Here is a 23,025-nt window from a genome sequence, read left to right on the forward strand (position 1 = left end):
TTTGGCTTTGTGGAGATATATTTAATGTTTTCTCTAAAGTTGTTCCCCTGAGAGATCCCATGGAGTAATTTACTTTTCTGAGTTAGCAGATGAAGCCATTGGATAAAGAAAAAGATACTGCCAACTGTGAAGCAAGTGAATCAATACGAGTGCAAGGGGATCACGTTACTTCGATACGCGAAAAGTGGCAGCACACATACAATATCTACATACAGGTTTAAAAAACCCAAATATAAACACACACATACACACATGTTGGGTTGGCTTTTATTGGAAAGCCTAGATGCAATCTATAGTTATCAATTTGTGGAAAATTCAGGACACATATAAAGTTAAGAAGGCAAATTAAAAGAACAATACAAATCAGACGAAATATACATCTCAAAATATCAGGATAGCATTTTGACTGGCATTGTCTAAAATACTTAGAATCTCCTCTTTTTTTCTTATTTTTGTAATATGCTTCTTTAATTATGCATATTTTTTCTTTAAAAAGATCTTTTGTTTCTATATTCCCCAAGGTCACTATTTCCTGCAGGAACATGTCCAGATCACAAGTCTTTTTTAGCAAGAAATAGGCTCATTATACCTACTAACAAGGCCACTAATTGGCTTGATTTGACTGTATCTAAAATGATCACCAACAGATACTATAATTTGTTGTTTATTGGTGCCAGAACAAAGGAGAAGGGACTGGTATGCGCCAAGTAGAAGATATATTTCAATGTTGACATGTTATACAAGCTTTTCATATTCAAACAGAACAGAAACATTGGACATAATTTAGAATATGAGCCTATTTCAACAGAGAGCACTTACAGCATGCTAAATACAGTGCTGTGGAAGAGCCACCCAACAGAACTGCAAACACCTAGCATTTTACATCTTTTAAAAAGAATACGTAGCTCAATGACACACCTCTGGGGTCTGAAATACCATCCTCTCTAAATTTAGGGCCCTCAAGCTTCAAGGGTAAAAGTACTAACAACTAATCTGTGCTTTAATTCTAATAGATGATTAGCATTCATTATATGTGTAATTAGTTCTGTATGTTCTACCAAATACACACATACAGTAATAGCACTGATACTGTAGATTCGGTAGTGACTTGGCTGGGAGAAATTCAAATCTGTTTATCAAACAATCCTAATGTGCAATTTAGAGTATGTAATACCATAGACTCTCAGAATACAAAGCAGTTAGAAAACTATTTTTATTACATCCACTTGAACCATTCATAGTTAAGACACGTTCACTTACTATGTTCTGTCATTATAATACATGGATAGAAATACTGTGTATATTTCAATGAACATCAAAACCCCCAATTTTGTCTCATCCTAAAAATATTTATTTTTGTGGCTGAATTTAGTGCTCATGAGACTAAAGCTCTAAGAATGGTTTCAGCCAAGATGTAGAACAGATGCCATAGATGCCACCACAGGCTTCCTATAAGGAACCAGCTGCGCACTTCAGTTCTTCCTGCAGCAAATATACTGGGCCTTGGAGCAGAGCATGCCAAATCTATGCAGTGGTGTGGAGATGCAGTCTAGGCACTAGAACTGGACCTTCCTCTCCATCCCCAGGATGTGTTCACAGTAATGAAATTTGATCTGCCAGCTGAAGGCCAGGAGATGAACCTACTGAACAGCCTGCCTGCCTAAAGAGCAATTCTGTAGCATCAGGTCAGAGGTACACTTCTTCTATCTGGAGTTATTAACACCTAAAAGAGCTGTATTATACAGAAGACAAAGTTGACATAACTGGATGAAACTACATCATTTCTTCTTCTTCTTCTACATACAATTTGCCAAGCACCTGAGACACTATTCCTCCATTGTGAAACAAAGCATCTAAAAAAACCAACAGAAACCCCACCTGTATGAATAAATGTCCATTTATTACATTAGGGCTGGAAAAAGACAAGGAAACCCCAACCTATTAAAGTCTTCCATCATACTAAATGAGACTTACTTGGTTACTGTGCCTTCTAACAATGACTGATGAAGTGGCACTGGCCTGGGTGACAGGAGAGGGAGGGGAGGGAGCTGTGGTCTGATTCAGCCAGCCACTTTGTGGAGTGTCCCATCCTATCAGCAGAGTGATAGATGCACAGCTTTAAACCTAATACAAAAATATTAACACTTTTGGACATTAGTCATCACTGTTATATCTCTACAATATAATCCTTTATACTGTACAGCTATAACATAAAAGGTGCAATTCCTTTTTCTTTTAAAAAAATCACACACAGCACATGTTTTTATCATTTTATTTTTAAGTATAAACTTTTTTAAACACTTTACATAAATTAACTCCTCTGAGACTAATATTTGATGTACAGTAAATTGTAATTCATATAAAAATCCATAAACAACTTGTCTCACATAATTTACAAAAAAATCAGGGTTTCCTTTGCTTATATGCAACAAGGATTCTACTTGCCATTTTCCCCCCAAGGCAAACCATGTTAGCATTGTAAAATCCATTATTAAATTCCCATGGTAGCATAAGTCACTTGTGCCAATGTCCTTTTAGAAAGCAGCACAGTTTAATGCAGTTGGGTTGTCTATAAACAGTAATTTTTGCCCCATGTTTTAAAATTAACAGATATATACCACATCCTATGCAGTGAGAAAGAGAGAAAAAGAGAGAGAGAAAGAGAGAGACTACTTCTTGTAAGCAAAGGTCAACAATTCAGTACTATTTTGAAACACTGTATGGGTCTGTATCTTAATTAAATACAGTGCCTCAAAGAAACAGCCTGTTGCAAAATCTGTAGGCCTTTTTATTTTCTTTTTTTCTTCTTTTTTTTTTTAATACTTTTCAGTCCAACTTGAGTGCAGCGATATGCATATGTAAACATATTCTTTAAAGCAGATCACCTTTAAGGTCATTGAGAAAAAAAAAAGTTTTGTCATTAGCAGTATCATTCTTCTGGAAGGCGCTCTTTTTATTACAGAGTCTGGATTGTGCTACAGAAAAAATCTGAGCAAAGATGTAAGCTTAGGCTCAAGTAGTAATGCAGCAAAACAGTTTGGTCTCCTTCTTAGAAGACATTGGTACACAGTCTCTTTGGCAGCCTGAGCTAAGCCAGTGTGTTACCTCTTTCCTATCTCACTTTGTCTGAGGAACTGTATGTTGTTAGCGCTGTCTGCTAATTCCGGATATTGCTCCACAGAGAGTACATAGTACCCATCGTATCCTTGTACCTTTCCAGCGCTTAGCAACTGCCTCTTTTCTCCTTCTGTCCACAACCTGGCACCTTCCTCTCCGTCTCTTACTCTCTGTTGTTCTCTGGCCCAGGCACTGGAAAGAGCTCTTTGCCTGGCTTGCTCCAGTATCCGGGCCTTTTCCTCGTCAAGCGTCATGCCATAGCGGACGTGAAGCGCTAGAGCACCGTATTGCATTTCAACATCAGCAAACCTACGAGTCCTGCCGTTCACCACAGTGGTGGACTGGGAAACAGTGACATTGATGCCATTCTCCAGGGCCTTGCGCCCACTTGTCAGCCTCAGTGTCCCAAGGTCACTCTCAGGGGAGGTGGTCTTGATAAAATAGTGCGTGTCCTTTCCCTCTACAGTGAAATGCAAGTTTTCTAGGTAGTAAGCGTTGTTCAAAACAGCTGCCACTTTTATGCAGTCCTCATTAGCAATGTTGAGCACGTTTGTTTGCACTTTGCCTTGATTGACAGCGAGCATTACCCCTTTGCCAATCAGAGACTTCACCGTGGCAAACCACAGCCATGACTTTTCTCCACTGGATTTCCGTCTGCTGACCTGCACTTCTGCCATCTTTCCCAGGGAAAGGAAAGCCTTTGCTTGTCTCGCCACTTGTTGTTGCACTCCAGAAATTGGCTGTAAACAAGAACAGACAGAAGTTTTACCAGCCATCTGTAGCCCCCTAAATGCCAAACAGCCAGGATTTCTTGGTGTGCTGCCCGTGGACAACAACAGGATATGCCACAACTGACAGTGCCAAGGAGTTAATTAGATCTGCATACTGCTAGTTCTGCTGAGTTACAAGACTATTTTGCTAATGTTTACTGCTTTTACTCTTTGTCTCCCTGAGAACCTGCACAAAAATCAGCTTTAACTTCAGAGGCTACTTACTGGGCTGCACAGGACAGACTTGCAATAACCAAAAGAGTCAGAATGGCTTGGTTTTGGAGGAGACCTTGAATATCATCTAGTTCCAACCCCCTTCTGTGGGACACCTTCAACTAGACCAGGTTGCTCAGAGACTTAATCCAACCTGGCCTTGAACACCTTCAGCGATAGGACATCCACAACTTCTCTGGGCAGCTTATTTCAGGGCCTCACCACCCTCATAGTAAGAATTTTGTCCTCATATGTAATCTAAACCTACTCTCTTTCAATTCGAACCCATTCTCCCTAGTCCTGTCAACTGCTCTTGTAAATAGTCTTACACCGTCTTTTCTGCATGTTCCCTCGGGTACTGGAAGGCTACAATTAAGTTACCTGAAAGCCTTCTCTTTTCCAGGCTGAGCAATCCCAATTCTTTTTCTCATAGGAGAGGTGTTCCATCCCTCTGATCAACTGGGTGGCCCTCCACTGGACTTGCTTGAACAGGTTTATGTCCTTCCTGTGCTGGGCACCCCAGGGCTGGATACTGTGTTTCAGCTGAGATCTCACAAAAGCAGAGCAGAGGGGAAAAATCCCCTCCCTTTCCCTGCTGACCCTGGTGATTTTGATGCAGCCCAGGACAGGATTGACTTTTTGGGCTGCCAGTGCACATTGCCAGGCCATGCCATGTTAATACAGGTAAGAGCTGTCTTACTACAGTGTCATCTTCCTATGGTGTCATCTCTTCCTCTGAGCTTGTTCAATTGTGATTCCTATCTACCATGAGTCCAGTCAAACTGAGAACATTTTTACAGGTCATGAAGCTGTGCTTTAGAACTGGAACAAGTCTTTCTTTACACTGAGTCAGGAGATAAGAGTCTCTCAAGTAGCTGCAGCCTGAGAACAAACTGCAGGGAGGCTCTCAAAATCCCTCAAGCTGCTAAAGAAATGAGGGAAATCAAACTATGACAGTCTTTACAGTAAAAGAGAGGGAAGCTAATGGTATGGACCAGTGAGGTAGTATACTGGGGACTCATACCCTTTCTTGCAGAAACTGATAAAAGGGGATGTGTGAAAAGATTTTGGCCAATCGGGCTATGTGACCTTCCATTTCACTTCAAGTATCAGCTTCCTGCTAAAAGAGCTTTTCCCCAACAGCTTTAGATGGGTGCCACTCTGAATACAGCAGTGTTTTGTTCATAGCTAGCAAAGACAAGGGGTAATGAATAAAAAGAAGCAACAAGCCAGTGTGATGGAAAAGCTAGGATAGTAGCATGTCATGGAAGAGCTGTGTGTAGCCTCCTATGCACTCTTGGTACAGAGAGGATGGCTGGGGAACAGGACCTGTCAGCATAACTGCAGTGCTTAGCCTGGATGGCTGGAAGAGCAGGAGCAGCTAGCAGGAATGGTCAGCTAGTGCACCTAGAAAGCAGGACAGCTCAAATCACAGGGTCAGCTGTGGTTGGGATGAGACCTCACAACTGTGCATAATAGACACATTGATCTAACCCTGGGCCTTAACAGCAACAAGATGTGAATGAGCTGTACTGATAGAGGTGGGGAGCAGACAGATGCTCTGGCAGTTGCCTCAGCAGGAAACAAAGATTTAAATAGCTTTGGCTGCACTTTTGAAAACAAGAACTTAGATTTTGATGATCATCCAGTTTATCTTCCAGTTAACCCGTTCTCCTTTTTAGTAAAATACTGCTTAAACCACTTGATTCACTGCTGACAAATGAGTCAAAAGCCTGTTTTGTTTTCCTAAATTTCTGGATGGGAGACCAAGAAGGATTCATTAAGATTCATACAGTCTTAATTCAGCCTTGCTGCTGGTCAAAACTTAGCAAAAAGTTTGCAAAGGCTTCTTTGTTGTGCCACAAGCATAGCTTTTTGGAGCGGATAACTCCCGAGGGAATTATGAATTAACTTGGACTCTCCATTCTTATTGAATGTGGCAGATTTTGGTCTGCATTTGCTAATGAGTATGGATTTCAGCTGTTGTAAATCCTACATGAAAGCTATTGAGCACAAAATATATTGTAGACAGCAGTGAGAGCAGTAAGATGCTATAGCAACTTCTATTATAACAAAGTTAGTTTTTTTTTTACACGTATCCTCAGAGCTCAGTAAAGCTTACTCACTCCAGAATGTTTCAAAATACCGAGTGGTTTGTGTGTTTACTTCTGCAGTCTGCTGCATTTGCTTGTTCACCAGTGAATATCAGAGTTGCAGCTTCTTCCTACATGAGAATTTTGAATCCTTGTTTTCCTCTGTCATGTCACGTGCTCCTGGCATTCCTCATGTTATTGAACTCTCTCCTGAAGATTTTTGACAACTGGCTTTCTGCCCTCATCTCTTTGATCAGACTGGTTCTATTCCTGGTATGACTTTGCTAGTGTTAGTGGATGATTTCATTCTTTAGCTTTTGAGACCTAACTTTGAGACCTAAACACAGCCATGCCTGATGACAGGTCTCTTATCTCCCAATACAACTTGCTTGCCATGCTTCTTCGCTGCATTTGTTGCTCATGGGAGACACTAGTCTCATGCTGGGCTCTAAAATCTCTCCCTATTACTCAATTCCTTGCTGTTAAAAATGAACCAACGGACAAACGAACAAACGAACAAACAAACTAACCAACCAACCAACCAACCAACCAACCAACCAACTAACTAAACTAACTAACTTCCTGAATGCAAAGCTAGCTTCCATATGTTTCCTTCTGCTGGGCCACTGTTCTAAGGACTTTTGGTCTACATTAGGTTGTAGGATTTTTAAAGTTTGTATAATCTTTTTTTGTAACATTCTCTATCATGATTCTTATAAAAAGAGATCTTTTCTTTGACTGCTTTGAATGGGATCACCCATTTTAATGTCTCTTAATTCTTCCTTCTAAACCAAAAACCATAGGATTTTTGAGGGCATAGGTATTTGATCTTTTAGTAAGCCTAATTTGTAAATATAATTTTCTTAAATGGCAGACTTAGATTTAACTTCCACATGCATTTCTTTCATTATTTAGAACCACAGCAGGTTTCCAGGATGAAAGTTCATTTTTTTTGCTTTCAAAAAACTTCATAAACTGAGCAAAATTGAGTTTTATGTGATATAGTAGGATTTACCTCAGGTAATTTCAGTTTCAATATTTTATCTTTACATATAACAAGACATTGTGTCCATAACACATGGTTAATATTAAAAGGAAGCAGAATTACAGTGGTGCCTGGTATGGGTATGTTAAGTCACCTCTTCTGTTTATTTCACTGTCTCTTCTTACTACAGTGTTCAGTTACTGCCTTCAGGCAGAATGTTAGTACAAATATAATCTCAGTTTCTCCTATGAAAATTAGACATCTTTAGAGCATCTTAAACTTTTCATTGATTATTGTATTTAAAAATTTTTATAATTGCTAAAAGCAAACAAAATCTTATATAAAATAGTACCTAACTTAGCAAATCTGTAATAAACACTCCACCTGTAATTTCTTAAATTATTTTGAAACTAGATAAAGGTACTAAGTTCAGACTGAATTTAGCAAGTAACTGGCTGTCAGAATTATCCATTATACCATCTGAAATAAATGGGAACATTCTATCTTGTTCAATTTGTATGTTTAGTTTTGTTTCTTACTGGTATGTCTTCCCATTGCTGGCTCTTCACAAGTTCATAAGAAGGTTCTGTTAAATCAAATTTTGGAACAGGGAAGCCAGGGATGGCATTGTGCAGATGGAAGCCAAATGTCACCAGCCAGCTGTTAACATCTGAAAGGGAATAATTATAAGAAAAAAAAAAGAGAAAAATATTAGAATTGTTCTGTATTTTGCAACCACACAATTTTTACATATAATAGTTTTTGGCATAGTTGATTTCTTTTTGAATGAAAACAGCAAAACTATACAGGAAGCTTAGAGTTCTAAACTTAAAAGAAAATGTCTATTCTATATAAGAATTGCACTAGACTCTGTTGAAAAGTATTGCAGAGTTCAGCAATCAGATTCTGATGGCCTTGGTGGCTTCCAGAACAATTATGGCAGCACAGTTAAGGGGAGATTTCCTTGTCATACAGCCTAAACTAACTGGAATCTCATGGTCAGGGTAAACATGCTTTATGTCATACCTTCATCATCAATACTTTTAAACAAAGCCAAGGAAAAAAAAGTACCGCAGAGCACATCCAGTCCTTTTGGTGTGTGTCATTGTTACGACTTCAAACTACTCCTGAAATAGTACCTATATGGCCAACTACCTTTTAAATGATTTGGCAAATATTTTTTGTTGATTCAAGAGAAATCTGCTCCTCGTCAAGATGATGTGGGATTGATGAAATGAACAACTAAGGAAATGCATCAATAAGCAGACAGGATACTAAATTATCATTAGATAACATTATTTATGATACATGTTATGTTCTGTTAAAAATAAATTAGGGGTGCCAATGTTCAGTTAACAATTGCTTGGCAAGAAAAAGTTCTCTGCCTTGTTTCTGTTTTTTTACACTCTCTTCCACAAAAACTAAGCTTAGAGGTTGGCAGAGTGTTCCTTACCAAGCCTAAAAATTTTTACTTAAGAAAGCTCACAATATATGAAATAAGCAGATTTTTCCAAAAATTAGAAAAATAAAAAAATATCTTAAAATAATTTCTAACATTTCCAAATAAATTCTATACCTCATGAGGTGTTGCATCTAAAACTGCCAGTCAGCCAAATTACAAATTGTAATAATACCCTTATATAAGCACTGTCTGCCTGTGCATTTCAGACATCAAAGATGTTAAGAAAAGAACCAAAACTGTATTTTGAGGGCAATTTCTGAACTAAGTGCATGATTTTCAATGGCACAAGGAATCTGATTCCAAGTGCATGCCCTACAGCACATGCTGCTAAAAAAGGACAGATTCAGGTCTGTTTTTATTCTTACTCCCAGGCAGCCTGCTAGCAACGCACTTAATAGCTGCTGTTTGTTAAATGAATGCAAACCCACTTGATTCCCAGGAGGCTCTTCTAAGTGCTAGTCTCACAGCTCCTAAGTAAGTAGGGCTGAGCCCTTCCTGTAGACTGGCAATGTCTGTATATTTTGTATTATTTACATTTAATTCAAATACAAAAAATCAAATGCATCAGAGCCATATATTTTTCCAAAAATTCTGGTGTCATGCAGTCAGATTTTTGGTATGTAGAGTAATGGAAAACACTACACATCACTAATTCTAGAATAACAAAAAGCATATCAGTTCTCTAAGAATTGAGATATAAAACTAAGCATGTTAGCAACTTTTTTTTGCCAAAATAGAAGATCACTCCTCTTTCTGTACTATCCCACTCCTCCTTTCCTGTACCTGGCTGTGTACACATTACTTTGTGCTAGCCCTGGAGCTTATTGAGCAATTTACATTAGCAGCCTTGCAAAAGTCTACATTGGAAAATATCAGTGAACTTCCAGTGAATATTTTCTGTGATGCTGCTGTGTTAAACTGATGACTGAAGGACCCTTCCTGCCTATAGCCTAAATTGGATGCCTGCAGATCCAGCATCCCCAAGCTGCAATCAAGTAACCTTCTCTTACCTGTGATATAATCCTTCACATCGTGTATTTTACTGGCTGGGTTGTTATTTCTAAACATGTACAAATTAAAAGGAGCTGGATCCTTCCCAATTCTCTTCCAGATTTCAATATCAGGGGTTGTCCACCGGCCTGCCAGTATGTCATAATCTCTTTCTCCAAAGTGGACTAATTTGGTTAGTGGGTCATATAAGCCTCCATGGAATCCAATTACCAGCTGGAAGTCAAGGTTAGAGTCAAAATAGATCTCACCATAGGCAGTGTATTGAATTTGTTTAAGCATGAGACCATTGCTACTGAAAACAGCCAGCGGTGTCCCTGTATTGTCTGATGCAATGTAAAACTCATCCCCACTGCTAATTTCCATGGCAAAAAGATGTCCTTGCAGATCATAGTATAGAGATGTGATTTCAGAACTTGAGTGGTTATACACATGAGTTATCCTGGTTGGGTAGGTAAGGTCTGCATAAAAGAACTGGAGATGCTGCCCAAGGCTAGTTTTACTGGAAACTCGTCGTCCAAGTCCATCATAACGGTAAATCACTGTCCACCCACTGCCTTTGCTATAAACTCGAGTAAGAAGGCCCTTTGAACTGTATTCAAAGATTTCGGTACCCCTCTGACGCAGAAATCCGTCTTCATCTAACCTGTACTGTACATCTCCTAGTCGAGTTATTCTGTCTCTCAGGTCGTACCGAAGTGGTGTCAAACGGGCGCTGCTACTGGGGTTAAGCAAGTGCAGGTTGCCATTCAGGTCATAGTTGTATCGCCACATTATTTTTTCATTCAGATAAACTGTCTGGAGCTGACCATCTACATCATATTCGTAAGCATATTTTGTGGTGTTGGCAAATGGCCCAATCTTAATTTCTCTTTTCGTCACTCGTCCCATGTTATCATACTGAATTGTAATCCAATACATTAATGACCGAAATATTTCATACTGAATTTCCTTGATGCGCCCATGTGCGTCAAAGTGTTTTGTGTATGTCATTACAGCTGTTGAAATGATCTGGTTAATATCGTAATATATAACTCCAAATTTTCCAAACTGTTCAACTTTGCCAGAGATATCGTCAAACTGGTAGAGATCAATAGGCAATGGGGTTTCATTGATGACACCTTGCATGCTAGTCACTCTGAAGCTATTGTCATAGCTGTAGTCAAATCGGGCATTTACCATTCCGTCTTCACTAAAGCGGAAAATCTGTCTGTCAATCAATGGGCCAATTTGTCTGTATCTAATGGTGCAGATAAAACCATCGCTTTGGAGGTTTACTGTTTTCAGGACTCCTGCTGTCTCATCATAAGTAAAACTAACTCTTGTACTATCATATAAAATTTCTGAGAGCTTGGTCTGCCGTCTGTACTTGAATAATACTCTCCGGCTTGTCCCCAGGAAAGCAGTTTGAAGGAGCTGCCCTTCCTCGTTGTAGTCCATTATAACAGAAGCATTGCTTTCCGGGGGGTTGTATATATTGCGGTAATAGCCGATGGAGCGGATAGTCTGCATGGTATGACGAGCGACACTGGGCATGGTGACAGCAGAAAGCCGATCCAACAAATCATATTCGAAGATATACTGCCGTTGGCTATGGAGCAGAAGAACCATTGACTGAAAATTAAGAACAGATTTTTATCATGTGACAAATGGCGCAGTATCTCCCCTCCTGCCATATACTGATACTATTTCTTCAGAAAAATGTGACATTCCCACTTGAGAAAATTATCTCCTCTTTAATTGAGTTATCATTGACCTTACATGTTGTTAACATCTCCCTGCCTAATTTACTTGTATGCTTAATTGTAAGGGGTTCTGTAATTAGTAGTTCCACATTCATAATTTGCTACTTGTTATGACTGTATCACTCTTTTATCAAGCATTCACAGCTAAACAGCAGATTGTCAATGGATTCAGATAAGTCATGTTTAATATGGGAAGAAGTAAAACTGTCTTAGAGCCATTAACTCACGAGGAGAACAACATATGGGAGATACAATTTCTTCCCTACAATTAAAGATGATTTTGAAGAATTTGTCTAGCCTGAGATCTCTGAATACTGTGCTCTTGTTCTGTAAGCTTTTCAGACATAGGTAAAACAATTGTTTGATTATTCATATCAAAAGGAGCTACTTGAATTATTCTGACATTTTCCTAAAGCATGGCTATTATGTATCATAGGCCTTGATTAAATTATGTCTGTGGTAACTAGTAAACAGTATTTGCTGAGCAACATCGTCAACAGAAATATATTTAAACTCCTAAAAGAAACATATTCTCTTTCTGCATATCTCACAAGGGTGATTTTCATAGATATTTCTAGAAGGAGAACTATCATTCAGCAGTTGTTACATATGTATTGTTTCCTGATCTTTTGCCTATCCCTTATTTTCATGCTACAACATATAGCAAGTACAAATTGACAGTTGTAACTATTTAGAAAAAAGAGCTTTTCTTGGTAGTGAAAAAAGCCCACAACAGTGGAGCATTAGCAAACAAATTATTTTCAGTTGAACTGAATTGCAGATAGTCCCTATACCTTATTTTAAGTGTTAAGATAAAAGGTAAATGTGGATGCTTCTTGTTAGTCAGTGGCCTGAATAATTTAAAAACACATCAATTCCTAGCAATTACCTACAGCATGATTACGTATCTGTGGAATGAAACATTCCCCTTGGAATCACATGTTGATACTTAGAAAATTGCAATGTGCTTCTACTACCTATTTTTGCTTTGAATGCAGCAGTGAGGTGCTGCAGAATTTCAGCACATTCCAAGCATTTAAAAAAACCTGAGCGTTCTTTACCTTTTCCAAGTATGTGTAACTCCAGGTTTTCCCATCAGCAAACACTCTAGACACTATCCTTCCCTGTCCATCATACTCTATTTTTTCACTAGTCGTGCCTCGCTGTATGCTGCCTATTTGACCTGTGGATGAATAGGTCACATTGACAGCCATCAGCTTGCTGCTCGGGAGCCACAGGGTAGGGTGCCCTGACGTGTCGTAAGCAATCCTCAGCAGGAATTTACGGTGGTCATCGTAGATCTTTTCTGTCTTCGTGGTTCGATCAAAGTCAACTGAAAGGAGGTTTCTGCCATTAACCTTTTTAAAGCAAACAAAATGACACAATAAATCATGCTGTTCAAACCCAGGCACCTGTTATTTCCACAAAGCTAGCTATTCTTTAAATACCATTTATAGTGATTGATTTGCTGTATCTGTAAAGTATTTTAGCAACTTCTTGATATAAATGTAAGGCACAATAATAATATCTACCTTAGAAGGTCAGGTTATATGAAGAGAAGGCTCAGAATTTGTTGAAATGTTTTCTTTCTTGATGCTTAGTCAACTGTTAAGATGTGTACAGAAAACTTTTGTAATAAATGGGGTCATTTCAATATAAACTACTTCTTTTGTAGGCAGTCTGAAGTATATCTAGCAAATTATTGTAAAAATATATTCCCAACTACTGCTTTTCCAATTCATAACAATCATGCTAAGAAAGAACTGAATCACGGTTGTTCACAGCAAGTATTTTTCAAAATAGTAAATACAAGACTAAGATCTTCAAAAGTATGTTAGATCTTCAAACTGAGGTTTAAACAGTTTTTAGAACATAGGCATTCCCCTTCAGGATCAAATGGAAATTAAACTTGGTGTACTATCCACTGCTGCAATGTATTAATAAGGCTGAAATCCTTAGTAGAGGATTATATCTTTCTCCTAGTTAACTGACCACTTAAAGCCATAAATGACTGAAAGACTACTGGACCACTGAAAAACAGTTAAAAATGCTCTGAAGTTTACAAGTATTTTGATTTGTTAATAAAGCCTTGGCTTTATTAAATAAATCCATAGATACATTTATGTTGAAAAGTTTGTTATTGATATATGTAATCCACAGTGATGGATAGTGATTTCTATGTAATATTTTTACACTGAAATCCACCCCCACCTCCCTTTAGTGTTTAAAATATGTCAACTTTCAGTTTCATTGACTTAGCTCTCATTTTTGAATTTATAGAAGCAAAATGTGTGGTTTTCTTTTCCTATATCAGTATCTTTGCACTTCTCCGTTCCTCTCAGCACTGAATTGTGCTTTAGTGTTCTCCAACAGGCCTCAAGGATTTCTTTGTTCATCTGTAAACCATTTCTGTATCTGCTGTGTCTTTTTAAAGTTGTTCCAGGTTGGGTGAAAAACTGATAACTGAGATTTTTTTCCACACTGTATTATGCGAACATGTGGGAAGTAGGGTAGAAATGGACAGAGAGCTATGTGTATTAAGAATTTTTTCAAATTCCATTTCAAGTACCTCATACATATATTACAAAGGGTGAACAAAGATGGCTAAATAACATTCAGAAAATAACAAGAGAATAGATAGGGATACACCAATGAAATGACAGGAAGACTTTTGCATTTTTCAGGCTGCATGTTCAAAACTTCATATGTCATGGATATTGGTATGTATACTCTGAGGCTTATAAGCTTCTGAAAGATCAATATAAATTAGATCCTTTATTATTCATATAAAAAGTACTAAAGTGCTGGTGATAGGTCATGGGCAAATAGGAAAAAAGTTCCTGCAAATACTCTCTCTTGCTCTGTCTCTCTATTTATGTACAACACTTTTTTCTTTGTTTATATGAAATCACTGGGATGAGAAGAATCTGCACTATCAATTTAGGAAAAAAAAAAAAAATCACACTTTCATGTAAATCTCCTAAATAAAGAACACTAAGTCTAGCAGATGCAGAAAAGCTGTTTTACCTATTTAATGAACCATCAAAACTTAAATATAATCTGAAAAATTAATGCTGTAAGACTGAATCTAGAAGTAGGTTAAACTTAGCTGTGAAGTACTTCCATTCAACTCCTTTTTTGTAATATATTTTTTACTTGTTTTCAGTGAGTTTTTATTTAAATTTTCCATCATTTAATATTAGCTCATTTACATAAATTAATTTAAAAATTTTCTTTATCAGGCTTTTTTTTTTTTTTTTCCCAGTGCCTGCCTGCCCTATCTCTGCATGTCCCTGCCTGTTTTACTTCTCTGACTTTTTTCCTTCCCTTTCTCTCCACCTCTCCTTCCTCATTTTACATTTAATTAAGATTTTTATAAATTTTCTTGTCCACCTCTCGGGATTAGACACTGAGGTTAAAATGGAATCTTCTGATTTCTGAACTGGCAAAGAAAGAAGGGTGGTTTTATGGTTAAGGCAGTTGTCCAAGCAATTGTGGTTAATTTCTTGGCTAAGCACATCCTTCCTGTATAAATTGCAACAAAGTACTTAATCTGCTGTCTCACTGCCCTAGCTGCTAACTGGGATTATAACAGTCCTTGCCTTTTCTCTTCCCGTCTGTCTGGTCTGTGTAAGGGCAGGATATGAGGGGAAGGAAAGGAAATACTTCTTGTTCCAGCCAGTTTCATCCTTTCAGACTTCGCTGACAGAGCTCTTGCATTCAGGCATGTGCGCTTTTGGTGAAATTTTGGTTGTGCTTGACTATTCTCACAATAGAGATGGAAATTAAAATAACAATGAATTTTTGTGATATAGCTTGTTTCATTGGGCAGTGTAGGGCTGGAATAACATATCTCAGCTAAAGCAGTGCCTTCCTCTAAAGTGCCTCTTAATAACATCTCTGCTAGAAAAACACTTTAAGAGGAAAAGCTGAATGTTTTTATTGTGTCCAAGATAACCACACTCCAAATACATTTAAGCCTCTGGATTTCATGATGATAAAAACTGTACTCAAAGAAATTTCCAGTGAAGAAACACTTAATGACATAAAACTGAGCCTTTTGACAGTCCTTACCTAGTGTCCTGATACATTTCAGTAATTTATGTATTCATCTATCCTCCTCTACTTTAATTCCTGTTTTTCCTTCCAGTGAGAAGTATGAAATCTGTCTGTGATTCCTCTGTTAGGAGTAGGAATATATTGCTGTGTCTTACAGAGAAATTCAAGAGGTAATGTGAAAACTAGGGACCTCTGCATAGCTTGGAGTATGTCAGGTTTCAAGAGCAGACTCCTTGTGAGCTCCCTTGACTGTGTTACCTGTCTGTTCTGGATCCCTTGAGACAGAGCTCATACCAGCTCCTTTATCTGAGACTTCTGAGACCCTCAGCACAAAGGCCCTAAAAAGGTTCTTTCATGCAGAGGACTAGCAGGACCTTTGCCTACAACCTCCTTATAGAACAAACATACAGCTCCAGAGAAGAACTAAGCTATTGAACAATTACAAACCAAGTCAGAACAAAAGCAAGATTGACTGAAGACTGTTGAGGAAGGGCAACATAATTACTAATTAATTTTTTTAGAAAGATTACTAGTACTGGATAGAACTAATACAAGATAGAAAACCAAGAGAGTACCTGACAGTGCACTTTTTAACATTAGATACTGCATAAAAATAACACAGTGAGTGTCACAGAGATGAGTACCTTTACTGACAATACATTTTGTCACTGTTTCTTGTCTATATTTATCTTCTTTGCAGAAAAATGTTGATGACATATCTGTCTGTACATAAAAATGATGAGCTCCATAAATTACTCCTTCTTTCTCTTGTTTTCTTTTTCTGCTTTCCTCCATCCCCCCATCCACCCCGACTGATATTTCGGTAATATCTTTCCATGTAAATCAACTTCACAAAATATTAATTTTTTTTCATTTTCATTGCTGACAAGTTTATTTCTTTTTTTTTGAGGCATTTGTCTCTTAGCTCATTCTCCACGTACCCTACTTCTCCCATCTCTAGCTACAATTTAATGAGTCTAATGAGTAATCTTTCATTTTGCCTCTCATCTTGTTAAATCTTCCTCTTTTGTTTAGTGTTTTTTGTGGTTGTTTTTTTTTTTTGGTGTTAATTCTTCTAAGTTAAAGTTGTCCATGACAACTTTACTTCCCCTTTTTAACTTTTACCTCCTCTGCACTTGAATGCCAAAACTTAGTGTCACTTCTGAGAACTACGCTTGTGGTGATTTGTTTCACTGCCAAACCTCTCTTGGGCTTCTTTCACAAATAACTTGGCAGGTGTAATATACCACTGTGGTATATAATGACATGCCTATGAACCAGAACCACAAGGATGAGCTTCAGAATTATGGCTTCCTTTTTCTCTTCCTTATCAATGTCAGATAGCTGCCACAGGTAGTTACTAATATATTGTTCTTACGCAGTGCTACTGTACATAATTGTTCTTCCTTCTCGGAAAAAAAGCCCCAACATTCCTCTTGTAGAGAAAGTAGTAGAGAGGAATATAACCTGCATAACAGCATCCCCTCCTTTATTGTCCCAATGGAAGCTACAAAACATTTTAAGACTTCAAATAGCAAGAAGTCAAGTGGTCTGAAATTACTTACTTTGATTTGATACACTGCCTAGGCCTTATTTTAAAGAACTGAGTTCATTTCTAATAGTAAGTCAAATCTTTGATCTTGAAATGGTCTCCTGGCAACAAAATTTTAAATGCTTAATCTGTGTTGTCTTTACCAAATGGCTGTCATAAATCATAGTTTGCTTCCTACTTGTATTTCACTCACTATATAGGAAGAAGGAATGCCAACAAAATGGTAAAGACATACGTTAGAGGAATATGCCATCCTCATGCACACACAGTTAAACCTTTTCTATTGTAAGAATAAGTCTTACTACAATTTTAATTTAAAATTAAAAAAAAAAGAAATAAAAACTAGAGATTGTGCTAATTTATGGTAGAATAATTTAAAACAGTATTCCAAATCACTACCAGAAAAAAAAACAGTGAAGTAAGGCAGAAAATTATTATTTTTAGCCATTCCAAGCTAAACCAGTTTAAATTCCACAGAGTGCTGATTTTAGCTGGGGTATTTCTTCACAGAGGCTTGTACAGGGCTATATTTTGGATTTGTGCTGAACACAGGGTTGATAACCTAGAAATGTTTTCATTATTGCTGGGCAGGGCTTCCACAGAGCCAAGGCCTTTTGTGCTTTTGGTACTGCCACCCTGGAGAGCAGACTGGGGGTGTGTGGGAGACTGGGAGGAGACACAGCCAGGACAGGTGACCCCAGCTGACCAAAGGGGTGTTCCAGACCGTATGGCATCCTGCTCGGTATGTAAAGGGGGGACATCTGGAGTGATGGCTTTGTCCTCCCAAGTCACTGTTATGTGTGTGATGGAGCCCTGCTCTCCTGGGGGTGGCTGAACACCTGCCTGCCCGTGGGAAGCAGTGAATTCATTCCTTGTTTTGCTTTGTTTGTGTGTGTGGCTTTTGCTTTCCCTGTTAAACTGCCTTTATCTCAACCCCCAAGTTCTCTGGGTTTTACTGTTCCAGTTCGCCCCGATCCTATTGGTGGAGGACTGAGTGAGCAGCTTGGCTGCTGCCTGGGGTCAAACCATAACACACAGAAAAGAACAATTAATAAATAAAATAGCCAATAAATGAAGTAATAAAAACAAGTACTTCCAGATCTGTGGTTAGCTTGTCTACAGTAAATATTCTGTAGTTGCTGGATGGCAATACCTACAGGGATGTATTTACATTTCCTCATTCCTTAATGAGAATGCAGTTGATGCCACTTGTGCTTGTGCTCTTACCCTAAGCTTTCGGCCAAAGACATTGACTTTTCCTTGGGCTTGCTCTTTCCGGAATCGCCATTCCACCAGGTTCTGCCCGTTCTCCCCCGGCAGGGTCATGTTTCTCTTTGCCATGGTTGGGTTGGCAGTGCCAGCCAAGACGTGTGGTTCTGTCTGGTAGTGTGAGTCCAGGCCGCTGGCGTACAGGATTCTCAGTGAGCCATCATAACCAATCTGGTAGCTATTTCTTAACTGATCTGAGAAGACCAAAAAGAGAATTACAGGTTACCTACATGGGTTAAGACTCTGCCTTTGTACTGGACACTTTTATAAATATGTGCATTTTGACTTCACATAACTGACCCAATGGTAATAAAGAGCCAGGGTAAGATTGTTAAGAATAAGTGTATCCCAGAGGAGCAAAAATGCCTTTAGGGCCTATCCTCAAAGTTACTTAAACACACAAGAAAATCTCATCCTCACTGTATATTCTTTAGAGTGGCACAAAACACATTTTCTGCTATTTCACAGGCATTTTTCACCTAATCCTAAGCATACTATGACTATTCACTTTTGCGAGTATGTGGTTGCTGGGATTTTAATATAAAGTAAGCATTCTACTTCCCATAGCTGCTTACAAAACCGATTTGGTTAGAAAACTTACTTAATGCTACTTTTGTTGCAACTATTGCTTTTCCTGAGCAATCATTTCTGTATAGGTGTAAAACTGTGTATGTATCACCCCTTCCTCCAGACGCTATGCCCCTAAAGTTTCACTTCTATTTGGAGCTGCTTGTACCACAAGAAAACAATTTTCAGGCCGGTATCTGCTGAGAAATCTTGTGTTTACAGTACCTTGAACCATGGTATAGAAAGAATCGATTGATGATAAGTTGGAAGTGATGCTGACATCCTCCTCTCTGCTGGATGACTCAATGTCCACTGTAATGGCCCTTTCCATTTCCCCATGAAGGTTAGTGACGACTCCAGTTGGGAATGTAACATTTGTTAAACGGCCCTCGCTATCATAGCTATAAAAAAAAAAAAAAAGTGCAGAAACGATATACAGCAGGAACAAATTGTTTTCACTTACAACTAAAATGAACAAAACCACCAGCTACTCATATTGTTGAGGCACTTTTGCTTTTTTTGTGTGCATGGGATAGGCATTGCAAAGACTTCAAACATGCTTTGAAGTACTCAAAAGACTGCTTAACATACAGCAGCCTCAATAGTGATAGCAAGAGCAAACAGATGGATCTTCAGCTCTGCATATTATTCTTTGAAGTGGGACCAGATCCTGCTTCACATCTAATTCACCATTTCAAAGGAAGTGTATTATTGGTGCTAAATTCTGTAGCATTCTTATTCCCATTTACTGGACTAGATTTTGCTGTTACTGTAGGAATCCTCAACATTTTTGAAAAAAGGGTATCTTAAGAGTGTCTCTTGGGTCTTTCCTATTCAATGAGTATGCAGAACACTTGTACTCCTGAGTGCTTAATGTCCCTTGTATTACTACAAACAGAGTATAGGGTAATATTTAATCTACTTAAGCTGCTTGTAGCTGGAAACCAGAACAGCTAGCATCTCTAACTTGTTAACTGCCTGCAGATCATAGTTTGAGAATTGTGACACAAACCATGAGATTTTTTTTCTCTGTGTCTACTGACATTTATTTAAACCAACAGCTACATATCCATTTAATATGAATAGGTAGATCTTGGTACATGACCGGAGACCATGCTTGTAATTAAAATTCAGACATTCATTTTGGTCACAGTACAGACAAAGGTAAAGCACTGTGTGAGCTTCTGGTCATAAAGCTTGTCTTTAAGATTAGTTCTTCCAGTATTAGAGTCTTGATTTGTCAACCTAGGTGTTCAGCTGAAGCTCCTTGTTTTGAAGTATAGCCTGCCCATAGCTGCAACAGAGAGAAAAATGCATCCAAAGGATGATTTTATGCCCACTTATGACCTGTTTGCTCTCAGTTTTCCATCTCTCTCCTGTGACCATGTAATGGGAAGCTGAACAACGCCTTAGTCTCTTAAAGTAACTGGAACATGACCCTGCAGGTCCTCACAGTGTGCTAGACATTTCATGCTGATATTTATCATCAAAATTGCTTATACTGGAAAAGAAAAGCAAAACCAAAAAAACCCTCCCAAAAGCCCCAAGCATATCACTGAGGCTACAGAAACTTTTTCTTAAAATGAAAGAATTAATCCTAGCAGCTGTAACCCACAACACTAACTTTCTCTGAACAGCATGAGTACTGCACAGCATTGCTGTAACTGAAAGGATTAAGTTAAGAAATGTTTTCTTCCAGTTTGCTTACTCTGTAGATTTGTCAGCTTTTTGCATACAGTCATTTCCATCCTTTTAACACAGTTGATTTCCTTTGTTTATGCAAAACTTTCACTTAGCAACAGGCAAGAGAAAAGGATGTTTAAAAATCAGAAACCATACTGCAAGCCAGGGAAGTCAAGTGAGAAAACTTATTTTTTGAAGTTAAGTACATTTCAAGATAATGGGGTTTCTTCCAGTGTGTTTCTGTCCCTAACTGTAGTTATTTTTCAAATACTGGACTTGGCAAGCTGAGATATTCCATTTATGCAGGAGACCAAAACAAACATACTCAAGTTCCTTGTGCATGAATGTGACTGCTAGCCTATTCATGACCTTCAGTCTCATCCCTCAGTTCCAAGAAGTTATTTTATTTTAATGTACAACTCCCTGGGGAGCACATATTGTCCAATTAGTATCCTTTTCTATTTTCTGCTTTATGTTTGAAAATGGTACCAAGTTACTTTGTTGGGAATTACTTCTATCCTTTGCAGGAGTCGAGTACTGGTCTTTATTTCAAACAATGCTTACTAAACCACAGACAGTAAGATTTCCCTGTAAGAACTTGTTGCTGTTCTACTCACAGTATCAGTGAGAAACTAATTACCATATTCCTCAGTATACCACCTGAGCTGGAAAATGCCACACATCAGTAGTATTCAGTGCAGTGTGTGGCTTCAGTGCAGTACGCAGCACTGAACTGTGCTATCCTTCTTTCATGCATTCTTGCTTCCGCATTATTAGTTTTTTGACTGTGTCTATAGTTCTTGAACTGGTCTCATCTTTCATATGGGAAGGCACATCATGAGTCTGAGATAAGCAGTTAATATTACAGTGGGGGAGAGTTCAAAGACCAGCAAGAAATCATGTTACACATAAATGTTCTTAAAAACATGACTTTAAAGCAGAAAGAATCTTAAAAGCCATGATTGCTTGGTTCAGGCATCCGAGTGCAAGAAGAAAATGTGACTGACACGTGAAAGGTAAGAATAGGATTTCTCATACTTTTATAGCCAGGAACAAAAAGAAAAAGGGGAAATAGGCCTTTCTACAATTCACTACATATTCCACTTGATGACAGACTGCTATGTGTGTCCTTCATTTTGTTCACTGTACATCGAATACTAAACTTACTTTATACTTGCTATCTTCTTGCCCACAATCAAAGCCTTATCAATGCACAGCATAGCAACATCACTCATACCTTTGGGCATTTTGCAGCCATTTTTCTTATTACATTCAAATATCCTTGCATTCTGCTGCCAAGGTGAATTTATTCATCCAAGATTGTCAGTTTTAGACCGAAAGATTTCTTTTTATCTGCCTAGTGTTCTAATATTGAAATTGCCCTAGAAGGAATGGTATCTGAAGTCTAGAGGGCGAGTGCCTATATTTGGCATTTCACAGCCTCTTTGATCTTTTCATCCAAACACAAGCTCAGCCACACGCGTTACCGGAGCCCTCTGATCTTTCTCCTTTGCCTGGCTCCACAGCAAAGCCATTCCACCAACCACTTCAATTCCTAAAGAGTGAGTCTCACATAAACTTTTCAAGAATCTAAACCAGAAACTTGCTCCCTGGATGTGACCTTGTGTGCCTTATCCCGCTCAGCTCATTTCTGTTGGCATTAACGCAACAATCTTCATATTTGGTCAATAACTATGAAGGCAGCAGTGGGGGCAGCTGCCACCACCGCTAGCTGAAGTTACCCTTAGATCAAATCCTTTTTCTTCCCTAGGACAAGCTGCCACTGCCAGATAGTTTTCCACTTCAGCAGTGAGAATTTCTCAGAGATAATGATTATCAGCTTCCCAGATTCTCGACCTTTTGCTCTTTACCTGCTGGAAGTCTCTCTTCCATTGCTCATCTCCTTCAGTTTTAATTATATGCCTTCCCAGACCATTTTCTGTTATAGGCTATGTAGGACACTTCACTTTGCAGTAATAACTTCCTGGTAAACCTTGCAAGATGGAAATGTCCTACTTTCTTTATTTTTGACTTGTTTCTCAAGTGTATTTTATCTTAATCTGTAGCACATTTAGCTCAACCCCAACTTGCAGAGCATTATTAATGTTTTATATCAGAAGTTCTTTCAATATAGAATAGGGAGCTGTAGAAATAAAGTGTATAGTAAAGGCTGCACCTAAAGCCAATTGCTAAGTTATGACTGATACTGTTTTTCCCCAGACTTCTGCAGCACAATCCCTCACCAAAATAAATTCTGTGATTTTTTATTTTTTCTGTTGTAAACATGTCAGGTTGAAGAGCAAGGCACACCAGTTCCAGCACATTTCAGATAACAAGACATACAGTCCAAATGCATATTAAGTATTTAAGACTGGTTACAGATTATACTATTAGTTGGAATACTGTAATAGAGAAATGAAGCATGAATACATTTCATAATATAGACATGTATAATTTTGACAGTAGAAAAGTACTATTATACTTTCACTCAACTCACATTAC

General features: G+C 38.3%; 1 protein-coding gene across 50 annotated transcripts in view; it reads right to left on the minus strand.

Moving 5' to 3' along the window:
• Nucleotides 1-255: 255 nt before the first annotated feature.
• TENM3 (teneurin transmembrane protein 3) overlaps nucleotides 256-23,025 on the minus strand; it is a 1,286,597-nt gene continuing 1,263,827 nt past the window's right edge. For all 50 annotated transcript variants that reach the window (XM_085578773.1, XM_085578775.1, XM_085578777.1 and 47 more), the window contains 6 exons: nucleotides 19,066-19,241; nucleotides 18,232-18,467; nucleotides 12,455-12,751; nucleotides 9,651-11,262; nucleotides 7,718-7,848; nucleotides 256-3,857 (listed from right to left, as the gene is read on the minus strand). In XM_085578773.1, coding sequence (XP_085434899.1) covers nucleotides 3,102-3,857; nucleotides 7,718-7,848; nucleotides 9,651-11,262; nucleotides 12,455-12,751; nucleotides 18,232-18,467; nucleotides 19,066-19,241 — 3,208 coding nt within the window. In that variant the 3' untranslated portion in view covers nucleotides 256-3,101. The remainder of the gene's footprint in view (nucleotides 3,858-7,717; nucleotides 7,849-9,650; nucleotides 11,263-12,454; nucleotides 12,752-18,231; nucleotides 18,468-19,065; nucleotides 19,242-23,025) is intronic.

The sequence above is a fragment of the Lonchura striata genome, chromosome 4, assembly GCF_050655825.1.
Source record: "Lonchura striata isolate lonStrDom1 chromosome 4, ASM5065582v1, whole genome shotgun sequence".
In the NCBI taxonomy this organism is placed as follows: Eukaryota; Metazoa; Chordata; class Aves; order Passeriformes; family Estrildidae; genus Lonchura; species Lonchura striata.